This window comes from Papaver somniferum, unplaced genomic scaffold (genome assembly GCF_003573695.1).
Source record: "Papaver somniferum cultivar HN1 unplaced genomic scaffold, ASM357369v1 unplaced-scaffold_135, whole genome shotgun sequence".
NCBI classification, from domain to species: domain Eukaryota; kingdom Viridiplantae; phylum Streptophyta; class Magnoliopsida; order Ranunculales; family Papaveraceae; genus Papaver; species Papaver somniferum.
In genome coordinates this window covers 3,947,188-3,959,962 of record NW_020622713.1, presented here as the reverse complement: position 1 = coordinate 3,959,962, position 12,775 = coordinate 3,947,188, and the positions used below count along the sequence as shown (strand labels likewise).

General features: G+C 36.8%; 2 protein-coding genes, 1 long non-coding RNA gene and 2 other non-coding genes across 9 annotated transcripts; 3 read left to right on the top strand and 2 right to left on the bottom strand.

Annotated features, from left to right (window-relative positions):
- The first annotated feature begins 92 nt into the window (after nt 1-92).
- Nucleotides 93-164, top strand: TRNAT-UGU. Its single transcript has one exon. It is a non-coding gene; the product is annotated as a tRNA-Thr (tRNA).
- A 788-nt stretch (nt 165-952) lies between these two features.
- Nucleotides 953-2,366, bottom strand: LOC113333958 (peroxidase 40-like). Its single transcript, XM_026580317.1, has 4 exons — nt 2,102-2,366; nt 1,814-2,005; nt 1,553-1,718; nt 953-1,474 (listed from the first exon to the last, which is right to left on the bottom strand). The coding sequence occupies exons 1-4, from the start codon at nt 2,354-2,356 to the stop codon at nt 1,059-1,061; spliced, it is 1,029 nt and encodes a 342-aa protein (XP_026436102.1). The 5' UTR covers nt 2,357-2,366; the 3' UTR covers nt 953-1,058.
- Nucleotides 2,367-7,573: 5,207 nt separating this feature from the next.
- Nucleotides 7,574-11,740, top strand: LOC113334210. 5 transcript variants are annotated; one of them, XR_003352646.1, is made up of 7 exons: nt 7,574-8,372; nt 8,610-9,167; nt 9,406-9,561; nt 10,054-10,621; nt 10,705-10,809; nt 11,337-11,515; nt 11,606-11,740. It is a non-coding gene; the product is annotated as an uncharacterized LOC113334210 (long non-coding RNA). The 5 variants fall into 5 exon arrangements; XR_003352647.1 differs by lacking the exons at nt 11,337-11,515; nt 11,606-11,740 and adding an exon at nt 11,110-11,250; XR_003352645.1 differs by lacking the exons at nt 11,337-11,515; nt 11,606-11,740 and having other exon boundaries at nt 8,610-8,909; nt 9,004-9,167; nt 10,705-10,911.
- Nucleotides 10,125-10,196, top strand: TRNAT-UGU. The gene has a single exon. It is a non-coding gene; the product is annotated as a tRNA-Thr (tRNA).
- LOC113334209 (peroxidase 40-like) lies at nt 10,953-12,710 on the bottom strand. Its single transcript, XM_026580549.1, has 4 exons — nt 12,134-12,710; nt 11,846-12,037; nt 11,585-11,750; nt 10,953-11,506 (listed from the first exon to the last, which is right to left on the bottom strand). The coding sequence occupies exons 1-4, from the start codon at nt 12,386-12,388 to the stop codon at nt 11,091-11,093; spliced, it is 1,029 nt and encodes a 342-aa protein (XP_026436334.1). The 5' UTR covers nt 12,389-12,710; the 3' UTR covers nt 10,953-11,090.
- Nucleotides 12,711-12,775: the final 65 nt, after the last annotated feature.

The window sequence follows — 12,775 nt, the reverse complement described above, 5'->3', positions numbered from 1 at the left end:
AAAAAAAAAAAAAAAAAAAAAAAAATCAAGTATTTATTTATTCCATGTTTTGTCATGTTAAAGACAATAGTTCTCTCTTGTTCCCATCGCTTGCCCTTATAGCTCAGTGGTAGAGCGTCAGTCTTGTAAACTGAAGGTCCGCAGTTCAATCCTGCGTGAGGGCATTACTCTTTTTTCTTTTACTACTGTTTAAGATCCCATCAAAATGATCTTTAAATGCTGGAGTTTGAGGGAAATGTGAGATTACACTTAACTGGTTAAATTTTTTGAATGATTGTAGCATGGACCAAAACGAACACAGTCGAAGAAGCATGTGGCACTACAAGTCTGGCCTGCTCTGAAAGACAGTAATTTTGCTTGTTTTTAATGTTTGAGAGTTCTTTCTTCCTTCTATAGATAGTTGGTTGGAAAACCTTGTACTTAGCAAACATATCACGTCTCACTTTTTAGTTCGAATGAATGGACTTTGTGATGCATTTCAGTTTCATTAATTGTCTGGAGAAGTTTGTTTAAAACAGTTAGCGATCTGAATGGAGATATTGTTACTCAAAATTGGGGACGAAGCTATGACAGTGGGTTGCGACAAAAGGTATGTACTATTCTTGTGTTGCGTTTCATTTAACTCAAGTTGACATACTGCTTAATTCATTAATTGAGCTTTTGGTTTTGCAGAATTCATCGTAAAAAAGAAATCAGACCTCTCTATCTTATATGCTTGATGTGGCTAAAGCGGTTTTGAGACATGATCAGGAACCATGCAAGTTACTTTTCAGTGAGGTTTTGATATCATCTAGAACTTTGTCCTAACTAACTCATTGACATGTTTGATGATTTAGTTTTCCTGCCTTGAGCTACTTTATGATTACTCTTTCAGTCATGAGCGTCTGATATCTAAATGGTGGTCTGAGTCCATGTATAACTTGAGCAAACTAACAAGATAACCATTGTCCATTAATAGATAATAATAATGCTGATAACGGTCGTTAACACAACCGATTCAAACTTACACCATCATGAACTAGCAACAATAAAATGGTATTCTTAATCATAACAGCCTATTAGTTGGTGACCCTACAGTTCGGACGGATCTGGCCATTTGCGCCGGTAAGTGGACTCAAGCTTCCCATCCTTAACATAGACTGTTTGAAGTCCTCAAAGAAAGCCAGTGGGTCGATTGCATATGACTCCACTATCTCGAGAGTTGGACTATTCCCAGCAGCGAGCACTTGATCAGAAGGCAGAAGTGCCTCACCGGAGACAAGGTTTATGAAGTACTGATTATCAAATGTTGCTGGTGTTGCCAGGTCCAGAGCTGTTAGAGTTGCACTGTTGTTGCTTTCAGCGTTGGAGCAAAGCTGCTTCAATGATGCTACAAATTGTAGGTCGAGGGCTGGTCCATCAGAGCTACTGCTGCTACGACCCTGAAGAGAAGAGCTGAATGACGAGCACCTAGCTTGACCGATGGTGTGTGCACCTGCAAACGGTAAGTTGCACAGAGTTTTAGCTTTAGAGTTTGACGAATTCAGATAGATAAAAGGGGAAAACATATCACCTGACAGAGCAACCATGTCAGTGTAGTCAAGGCCAACATTCTGGAATTTGGTGATGAGGGTGTTCAGATCTGAATTTGGAGCTGGAATGTTGTTATTTGCATCTGTTTTGCTAGCACTCAAGCTGTCCTTTCTACCCATCAGAACATCCCATCCCGGTCCACCAGACTGCAATCAAAACACACGTCGCTATATCAATTATCGGCTAAAAGCTCAGTTAATTGGATGGTAAACATTTTGTAAATACTACTAATACACATTACCAGAACAACGGAGTCTCGTGCAGCAGTGGCGAGAATGTCAGCGCATGAAACAGTCTCCGGGCACACAGATTCAAGTTCAGATTTTATTGCATCAACCACATCAAACCCTCTCAGAGAATTCAAGTTGGGTAGTGCAGTCTTTTCTCCAACAAACGTACTTGTATCATCTAACAACACAGAAGCATCGCAACCCTGCAGCCAACATATATACATATCAACAATCTGTAAAGATGCATATTCACAGAGAAATAAAGATGTAAGATATTATTTGAAGGATGAAGTACTAACATTAACAAAACAATCATGGAAATGGAGACGAAGAAGCGAAGCAGCCATTCGTGGTTCGTTCATCACAGCTTCCTCAACCTTTGAGTAAATGATACGTTCAACATCAGGGCAAGTATGGTAGTAAGCACCGATTTGGAGAGCAGCATCACCATGATTAGTACTAAAACAAGCTTGAGTGAAGAAGTTGTTATTAGAAATGGAAGCAAATGAGAGAAAAACACAAAGCAGAACAAGGAGATTATTTAACACTGTCATTAAGCTAGCTAGTCTTGGAAATACTGAGAGTGGTTCTTGCCTGCTGCACTCTGGTTAGTAATTTATAGTGGCAAAGGGAGTGGTTAGAAGAGACGTAGTCAAGGTCTTGAAGCAGTCAAGGAGAGCTAGTGATGATGACATATAACAATGATTTGGTCATACTGATTCCCATGTGATGATTCTTCATGCGTTCTTCATGCAGAAGACTGCATATGGGATGGTCCAGAAATAACAACCACCCTTGATGTCTCCACCGAAAGCTGCCAAGCTCTTGCGGTTGTGCCCGTTTTGGCCGTGGGATAAATCCCGGGTTTAACGAATGTCTCTAGAGAATCAGCTCAAATTCTCATAGGAAGCGGCCCCACTTCCAACATCCACATAGGTGAGTCCATTAAGAGTGTCCCACAACATCCCGCTTTAAACAAAGTCATGGAACCCATTAAGATCTGAACAGATCATCCTAGCTCATGCAGGTAACACTATCACACAATTACACCATAGGGAGGGACAAAGATAGTGTTGTCTCCATATCACCATAAATTAGTTGTCTCATTGAAGCTTGATCTTGGAACTCCATTCACAAGGTTGAGTATCCTTCATGGTGATTTATTTTATGAGCTTAAGTCCCATCCCCCTCGATGTGGATCTAACTACCACTCTAGATAAACCTTTCGTCAAAGGATCTGCAATATTATATTTGTACCTCATGAAGTCAAGATAATACCAGTAGAGAGTAGTTGTTTCACTCGTGCCTTCTTCGTATATGTGTAGACTTTCCGTTGTATACACCGTTCTTTGCGCAGACAATAACAGCTTGACTGTCACAGTTGATCACGATCAATGGCACGAGCTTAGGCTAGAGTGGAATCCCTTCCAGGAAATCTCTTAGCCATTTAGCTTCCTCATCTCTAGCTTTTTCAATGTTATAAACTCTGACTCCATAGTGGAACGAGTTATACTTGTCTGTTTGGAAAATTTTCACGACACAGACGCATCTTCAAGCATGAAGATGTACCCAATTGTGGATTTTGACTCCTCTGAGTCATGTATCCAGTTGGCATCACATCACCCTTTCAGCACTAGATTTTTCCAAAACTTGAGCAAAAGTTTGAAGTGCCTCTTAAGTAGCGCAAAACTCGGTTGAGAGAATTCCAATGATCCTGCCCAAGGTTACAAGAGTACTTGCCAAAACCACTCACTGCGTAAGCAATACCAGGTCTTATACAATTAATCAATTACATAAGACTATTAATTACGCAAAAAATATTCGAAAGTTGATAAAACATTGTCACCCTTGTTCTTTATCAAGTTACAAGTGAGATCACAAGGAGTGGAAGCAGGTTTAGCCTCACCGTGATTAAATTTCTTTAGTACAGTTTTAACAAAATGAAATTGACTAAGACGATATTCATCAGACGTCTCTCTGATTTTCATCCCTAAGACTACATCAGTAGGGTCTAATTCTTTCATGTCAAAATTCTCATTTAACATGCTTTTACTGGTATTAATAAATTCAATGTTACTGCCTAATATGAGCATCTCATTAACATGCAGGCGTACAATAAAAAAAAACATCATCCTCAGATTTAATGTTAACACATTTATCAGATTTATTAATCTTGAACCACGAGATATCATTTCATGATCAAATTTTCATGTCTCTGTTTAGGTGTTTGTTTCAAACCATACAGAAATTTAATTAATTCGCGTACTTTGTTCTCAAAACAAAAAACCTTTGGATTGGTACATATAAATTGCTACATTTAATTTACCATTTAAAATTGCAGTCTTAACATCCATCTGATGTATATATTCAAATCATGAATAAAAGCGATAATAATCATCATCCTAACAGAAGTGATTCTAGTGACAGGTGAATAAGTGTCAAAGAAATTTATTCCTTAATTTTTGGTTATCACCTTTAGCCATAACCATACTAGGTATTTATCTACAGTCCAATCTACCAAGGTCTCCTTTTGAGGACTATTCGGAAGAATATATAACTTCCTTATGGGTTCAGTGTCCAGACTCTACCATAAAGGTCATATAGCCGAGTCTAAAACTTGTCTAAGTTCTAACTCTCGTACTTGTACTATGTCCAGTCTAAACATCTTGAGACGGGGTTGAATAGTCGAAGGAACATATGCGAGATCGTCATGGACCCTTTTTCGAGGTCCAATCCACAAAGGAATTATATGATCAAAAAACAAAGCATATCTAGATTGCACTAGAGTGTTCATACAAATGTTATCAATGTCAAATATTATGACCATTAACCTATATGCACTAGCATGCTTAGGATAGGTTAGGAATACAAAATCCATAATCTTAGGTCAAATTTTGATTTTCTTGAGAGGCGAAATAGACAATACACCCCCACATTTTAGGTATACAGGTCAAGAACACAAAAAATAGGTCGTGCACTTTGTAAAGTCTTCTTCAGAGATCAAAATAAATATTTTTTATTTTACACCCCACAATTATTGAGATTTCTTAACATGCTGTGATATTGTGTTATTTAACACTCGCTGCATAATCAAATCATGGTATTATACCAACATTATGATTTAACATGTTTATGTATTCATCATCAATTAATAGCATACGAGTTTCACTTTATCTATTAATCCCTCGTGTTTTATTATGCTAACAGTTCAAAGCATTACATGAACTTATTTCCAAATATCATATCTCATAGTAAGGTAGATAACTATTAGAAATTATATTTAAAGCATAATGCATATGTGGAGAATGATGATGTCCATACCTGTAATCTTTTTACCTATATTTCCTTCAACTGTTTTTGATAGTTGAATTTCTCAAAGAATTGCTTTCATACCTTAATACTTTTGGTAGAAGACATACATGTTTCTTCCGGAGCACGCATTCTAGCACTCCCAACATTAACCATCCTTCTTATTGGATCAAGTTATTGTACCTCAACATTAGATTCAAGCAATCATTAGTAGGTCACAAAATATTGGTAATTAAAACCAAATGCTTTGTGTATTCGCAAATCAATTTAAACACACAATTTCCTGTATCACAATTATTAAGCAAACATGTGATTTATGAAAATTGATGTTACACAAAACATATATGATCCAAGTAATTTTGAACGTAAACAAATTTGATATACAACTTATCAAAATCATATTGTTCCTTGACAAAGTAATACAAATTTACCTCTTCAAAAGATTATTGCTCATGTGATAGGAATCATTTCCTAGCTACATGCTTAAGTTATAATTGGAATTAAATTTCAACTAAATATCCTCTAGGTAATCACTACTCCAGGTTCTCATGATATGATCAAAGTGATATCACATCATTAATCAAATGTTGCTAGACATAATCAAGAGATTACATACATTTTACATTTTCTGGACAGACATGCACAAATTGTTTCCAAATACCTTATCTCTCAAACCGCATATCCAAATTAGATAAATCAAAAATGTGTTTAAATATAAGATCCAGAACTAAATATCTTATTTAGATCAACATTTCCAAAAACTCGTAGTTATGCCAGAATATATTAATTTGTTCACCACAGCTTGTTCTGCCCGTCAGAAAATTTCAGAAACATTTTACAGTTTTGTAAAATATGTAAAAAATACTTTTACAACTCCAAAAATCATAAAACTTGGTGGGGTGAACAATAAATATGTCTACTAGTTGTTGCAAAAAGCATTCAACAAAAATCTTCTTGAGTTAATAGATAAACCCAAAACTATACAACTCAACAACTTTAACTTTTGTTCTTTCACTGTTTCTGTAAAATATTAAAAAATACTTTTAAAATTCCAAAAATTACGAAATTTGGTGAGGGTATCAATCACTATGTCTACTACAACTTGGTAAAAGGATTTAACAAAATTCCTTATGAGTTAAGAGATAAACTCAAAACTCTTCAGCTCAACAAACTTTTAATTATTATTTCTTTTTTCACTAAAAAGAGGAACATCTTTAGTTTTCCAAAGTTAGTCAAACACCAACTATAAACAAACCAATCAATTTATATTATTGAAGCCAAATGCTTTATAACTCTTTCCACTAAACTTAGTAGTTTGATTGCTCAATAATATTTTTCCTTTATTATTGTTACAAAATATAGAGTAGCATATTGTATTTAGATTGTTAGAAAATTGACAACAATAATGAAAATAAATTGAATAATCACAAGAGATACTTAGCTTGATTTGCATCAACTTGGTGGATGAATCACGTCAAGTAGCACGAGGAGCAAAAATTGATAGAGGCACGTATATGATACGCTGTCCTAAAGACAATATCGCCTGCTACTCCTCTAAACAGAGAGATGTTATAGCTTCATTGGCGAGTTGCCTCCAGGATACAACTATTGTTAGCATTCCTTCTTGTAGCATACAAGAGAACGCCCTAAGAACTTGGCAGTGAAAAACGACTCAGTGAAACCACCTTGTTTCACTCAAAAGAAAATTCATAGAGAAAAATGGAAGAATAAAACTTGTTTTCTCATTTTCTCTCCTACTATTTTTCCACTAAAAACAGATGAGTTAATGTTGAGTTGTTTTTCTCTCAAAACATGAAAACCAAACCATGAAGGAGTTCATTTTGTTTTTCTCTTTCTCTATTGAAAACATGAGAAGGAGTGAAGATCTTTTTCTCCTCTACTCTCTACTCTCTCCTTCTACTTCTCCTTCTCTTAAAATGAGTTGAACACAATTTCTTTATATTCTTTCAAACGTGAAAAACAATGAAAAGAATCTCAACGTTAAAAACGATAAAGATGTTCTCATGCATATGACAACAAAATTGAGAAGATTCTCATGTAGTTTTTAAACTTGTGTCAGTTATCAAAAGAAATGTCATGCGTAAAACAATGAAAGGATTCTTTTTATTAACAAAAGAAATATCATGAAAGCACTAAACAGTGAGAGAAATCAGACAAAGTTCTTAGGAAAAGTTGTGCCATGAAGAAGCAAGTGGGAGACAAGAATATTCCCAAAAATAAACCAAATTGGCATCGTGTTTTATTTATTCACAAAAACTGAATTTTTTCCAAAAACATATACATATCAATACTTAGCTTTAACAAGACAGAAGCATCACAACCCTGCAGCCAACAATATATACACATCAATACTTAGCTTTATCTCTAAAGATGCATATTCACTGAGAAATAAAGATGCAAGATATTATTTGAAGGATGACGTACTAACATTAACAAAACAATCATGGAAATTGAGGCGAATAAGCGAAGCAGCCATTCATAGGTCGTTCATCACAGCTTCCCCAACCTTTGAATAAATGATACGTTCAACAAAATTAATCTGAAGTAATCCTATCCACTTTTATAAAATCACACTTCACATAATCATCCCCTTTTCTCGCATCAGTCCGCTGATGCGGTGTAGGATAACGTTTACAGTGGTGTAGGTTAAGAGTATTATATTCTTATTTGGGCATGTGTCTGTCTGAACTCTGAAGTGCTGCTGTATACAATTGTCATCTTCCTCTGCTCCACCATTATTACTTTTCCTTCTTTCTTCTCCTTTCTCTCTGCAGAAGAAATTTCTAGGGATTTCAAAAAACAAAAAAAAAGGGAAAAACAAAGCAACCCCAACTCTTAGATTTCTGCTCAATCTACGATGATGCTTGGTATACAGTAGATAGACTGGTTTTGAGCAAGAAAAACACCCTTCGTACTGTGAAATTCTTTGGGTTTGATAAAGGAGATGATGAGAAGTTCAATGTCAAGGATTTCAAAACAGTGAATGAGTTGGACCACTACCATCATCATCAGCAACACCATCACCACCAATTTCCCAATTCATACACCGATTCCGATTTCAATTCATACTCACCACCACCCTCCTCCTTCTCATTGAAATTGTCTTCAATCTTCAAACCATTTCTCTTTCGATTAAAGCACCACCACTACCAATTTCATCCTCTGCCTTCTTCAGCACTATCAAAAAATCACCATTGACAGTTTAACACCGAGGAAACAAGATTTTCGCTTTACATCTCTGTAAGTATCTTTTACTTTTCGTTCTTTTTCGAATTAGGTTCCATGCGAAGAATGTGGTCTGCTGCTACAAGAAAATTCCCATGTACTTTATGTGTTTGTTGAATTTCCTGATCCGCAAGGTTCATTGTGCTCATTCTTAGCTCCTTATCCGAAGTGTTTGTCAAATTACATTACTTAGCTAGATACTTGACTTCTGCCATATAAGATTGAAATATTAGATTGGGGTTGTTGATGCAGGAAAGTTAAGAGACAATTAGGTGGTTACTGTTGTAATATGCAAGTACTTAACAAGGCGGTTTGGGTAGTGTTGGTGGGTTATAAGCAATGGGGGGTGCAAGTAGCTTTATTGGTGGTGGGAGTCATGAAATGCTAATTTCTGGACAGAAAAGAGGGTTTCCTTTCTCTGGTAGAGGAGGGTTTGCTCCAAGTAAATTATTTCATTGATTTTTATGCTAATTGAATTATCCACAGGTGTAACTGCTTGAAATTTTTTAACGTTTCCTCATCAGTTTGACCTGATTGACCTAATTAAGTTAGGTAATATGAAGGTCATGATATCGCTTACACTGACTACTATAACAGGGTTTATGTTGAGTATTCTTTCTTTGAGTCGTTGCTTATTTCTCTTCAGATAACACTGATGGTGCTACATTCATATCTTTCCATTGGATCTGTTCCTAGGAATGTGACTGAAAAAGAATTTAGTCGTTGCTTATTTCTCTTCAGATAACACTGATGGTGCTACGTTCGTATCTTTCCAGTGGATCTGTTCCTAGGAACGTGACTGAAGAAGAAGTAAGTTCTCACTCATTAACTTAGTGCCTTTTGTTTTGCGGAAAGCTTCTGTTTCCAGGCATGCCTGTTTTTAGCCTGAAATTGTCTTTGTTAAGGCAATTGTTTGAGTAAAACTATTTTTGGGATTCTTCCTCTTTGAGTAAGAGAGATCAGTTCATGCTCAATTGTTCTTGTTTTGGAGTCAGAGAGATCAATTCTAAAAAGGTGGGGGCATAATTAAGGTTGATGTTTGTTTCAGTCATTGTACCAATGTTGGTCTTAATGTTGCTGTCACATATATGGGTATAAGAGTATAACAGACATTAGACAACCCCCACAAGCATCACCACCTCCTCCACCAGCACCAGCACTTCCGCTGCAAGCACCAGACAACCGCCATCACAAAAATGCCCAGGTCAGAATTTTGATTTTTTATAACGATGCATCTCCTGTATATCCTGGTAGAACTAGAATTCTGAATTCGTGAATGTTATCATATAATGTATGTTGTGTTCTTCCCCAAGAATCTCTATTCGAGATCAAACAGACAGACTTCTCTCCATTTGAACAAATTTTATTAACCCATCAATTTGCTCGAGTAGAATCCTTATATGATTCCTGCATATTACGCCATATGCCAAGAAGCACAATTTCTCTCTTTCCGTATTTCCAAGTGTTTTAAACTTATCACACAGAAGATCTAAAATTCCAAATATCTCCATATATATATAACCGTATTTGCTTCCTCCTAATGGGGAGGTCGAGGAACAATGTTGAATCTGTTCCATTTTCTTTCTTCTTTTGCCAATTCAAATTAGAGTAATTATTGCTATTAATTAGATCCCGCAACTTTCCAACTATATGGAACTTATAAAGTTGGCTCGTTCTACTTCGTTGACAACAACAGGGCATTTGGTCTAGTGGTATGATTCTCGCTTAGGGTGCGAGAGTTCAATTCTCGGAATGCCCCCATCGCTTGCCCTTATAGCTCAGTGGTAGAGCGTCAGTCTTGTAAACTGAAGGTCCGCAGTTCAATCCTGCATGAGGGCATTGCTCTTTTTTCTTTTACTACTGTTTAAGATCCCATCAAAATGATCTTTAAATGCTGGAGTTTGAGGGAAATGTGAGATTACACTTAACTGGTTAAAATATTTGAATGATTGTAGCATGGACCAAAACAAACACAGTCGAAGAAGCATGTGGCACTACAAGTCTGGCCTGCTCTGAAAGACAGTAATTTTGCTTGTTTTTAATGTTTGAGAGTTCTTTCTTCCTTCTATAGATAGTTGGTTGGAAAACCTTGTACTTAGCAAACATATCACGTCTCACTTTTTAGTTCGAATGAATGGACTTTGTGATGCATTTCAGTTTCATTAATTGTCTGGAGAAGTTTGTTTAAAACAGTTAGCGATCTGAATGGAGATATTGTTACTCAAAATTGGGGACGAAGCTATGACAGTGGGTTGCGACAAAAGGTATGTACTATTCTTGTGTTGCGTTTCATTTAACTCAAGTTGACATACTGCTTAATTCATTAATTGAGCTTTTGGTTTTGCAGAATTCATCGTAAAAAAGAAATCAGACCTCTCTATCTTATATGCTTGATGTGGCTAAAGCGGTTTTGAGACATGATCAGGAACCATGCAAGTTACTTTTCAGTGAGGTTTTGATATCATCTAGAACTTTGTCCTAACTAACTCATTGACATGTTTGATGATTTAGTTTTCCTGCCTTGAGCTACTTTATGATTACTCTTTCAGTCATGAGCGTCTGATATCTAAATGGTGGTCTGAGTCCATGTATAACTTGAGCAAACTAACAAGATAACCATTGTCCATTAATAGATAATAATAATGCTGATAACGGTTGTTAACACAACCGATTCAAACTTACACCATCATGAACTAGCAACAATAAAATGGTATTCTTAATCATAACAGCCTATTAGTTGGTGACCCTACAGTTCGGACGGATCTGGCCATTTGCGCCGGTAAGTGGACTCAAGCTTCCCATCCTTAACATAGACTGTTTGAAGTCCTCAAAGAAAGCCAGTGGGTCGATTGCATATGACTCCACTATCTCGAGAGTTGGACTATTCCCAGCAGCGAGCACTTGATCAGAAGGCAGAAGTGCCTCACCGGAGACAAGGTTTATGAAGTACTGATTATCAAATGTTTCTGGCGTTGCCAGGTCCAGAGCTGTTAGAGTTGCACTGTTGTTGCTTTCAGCGTTGGAGCAAAGCTGCTTCAATGATGCTACAAATTGTAGGTCGAGGGCTGGTCCATCAGAGCTACTGCTGCTACGACCCTGAAGAGAAGAGCTGAATGACGAGCACCTAGCTTGACCGATGGTGTGTGCACCTGCAAACGGTAAGTTGCACAGAGTTTTAGCTTTAGAGTTTGACGAATTCAGATAGATAAAAGGGGAAAACATATCACCTGACAGAGCAACCATGTCAGTGTAGTCAAGGCCAACATTCTGGAATTTGGTGATGAGGGTGTTCAGATCTGAATTTGGAGCTGGAATGTTGTTATTTGCATCTGTTTTGCTAGCACTCAAGCTGTCCTTTCTACCCATCAGAACATCCCATCCCGGTCCACCAGACTGCAATCAAAACACACGTCGCTATATCAATTATCGGCTAAAAGCTCAGTTAATTGGATGGTGAACATTTTGTAAATACTACTAATACACATTACCAGAACAACGGAGTCTCGTGCAGCAGTGGCGAGAATGTCAGCGCATGAAACAGTCTCCGGGCACACAGATTCAAGTTCAGATTTTATTGCATCAACCACATCAAACCCTCTCAGAGAATTCAAGTTGGGTAGTGCAGTCTTTTCTCCAACAAACGTACTTGTATCATCTAACAACACAGAAGCATCGCAACCCTGCAGCCAACATATATACATATCAACAATCTGTAAAGATGCATATTCACAGAGAAATAAAGATGTAAGATATTATTTGAAGGATGAAGTACTAACATTAACAAAACAATCATGGAAATGGAGACGAAGAAGCGAAGCAGCCATTCGTGGTTCGTTCATCACAGCTTCCTCAACCTTTGAGTAAATGATACGTTCAACATCAGGGCAAGTATGGTAGTAAGCACCGATTTGGAGAGCAGCATCACCATGATTAGTACTAAAACAAGCTTGAGTGAAGAAGTTGTTATTAGAAATGGAAGCAAATGAGAGAAAAACACAAAGCAGAACAAGGAGATTATTTAACACTGTCATTAAGCTAGCTAGTCTTGGAAATACTGAGAGTGGTTCTTGCCTGCTGCACTCTGGTTAGTAATTTATAGTGGCAAAGGGAGTGGTTAGAAGAGACGTAGTCAAGGTCTTGAAGCAGTCAAGGAGAGCTAGTGATGATGACATATAACAATGATTTGGTCATACTGATTCCCATGTGATGATTCTTCATGCGTTCTTCATGCAGAAGACTGCATATGGGATGGTCCATAAAACCAAAAATATATTGGAATTATTAGCAATGTTGAGATATCTTCACCATCGAAGAGTTTTAATTTATTTTTCCACCATTTGACACATTTTTAAAAATAAAATAAAATAAAAATCACACCATGATTATAAATAAATCATCTTTATCCTGTCCACTTTTAC

Coding starts and splice junctions, on each gene's coding strand:
- LOC113333958 (XM_026580317.1), bottom strand. CDS start 2,356: ATGACAGTGTTAAATAATCTCCTTGTTCTGCTTTGTGTTTTTCTCTCA. Junction 2,006..2,101: donor TCCATGATTGTTTTGTTAAT/GTTAGTACTTCA, acceptor TGTTGGCTGCAG/GGTTGCGATGCTTCTGTGTT. Junction 1,719..1,813: donor CACGAGACTCCGTTGTTCTG/GTAATGTGTATT, acceptor TTTTGATTGCAG/TCTGGTGGACCGGGATGGGA.
- LOC113334209 (XM_026580549.1), bottom strand. CDS start 12,388: ATGACAGTGTTAAATAATCTCCTTGTTCTGCTTTGTGTTTTTCTCTCA. Junction 12,038..12,133: donor TCCATGATTGTTTTGTTAAT/GTTAGTACTTCA, acceptor TGTTGGCTGCAG/GGTTGCGATGCTTCTGTGTT. Junction 11,751..11,845: donor CACGAGACTCCGTTGTTCTG/GTAATGTGTATT, acceptor TTTTGATTGCAG/TCTGGTGGACCGGGATGGGA.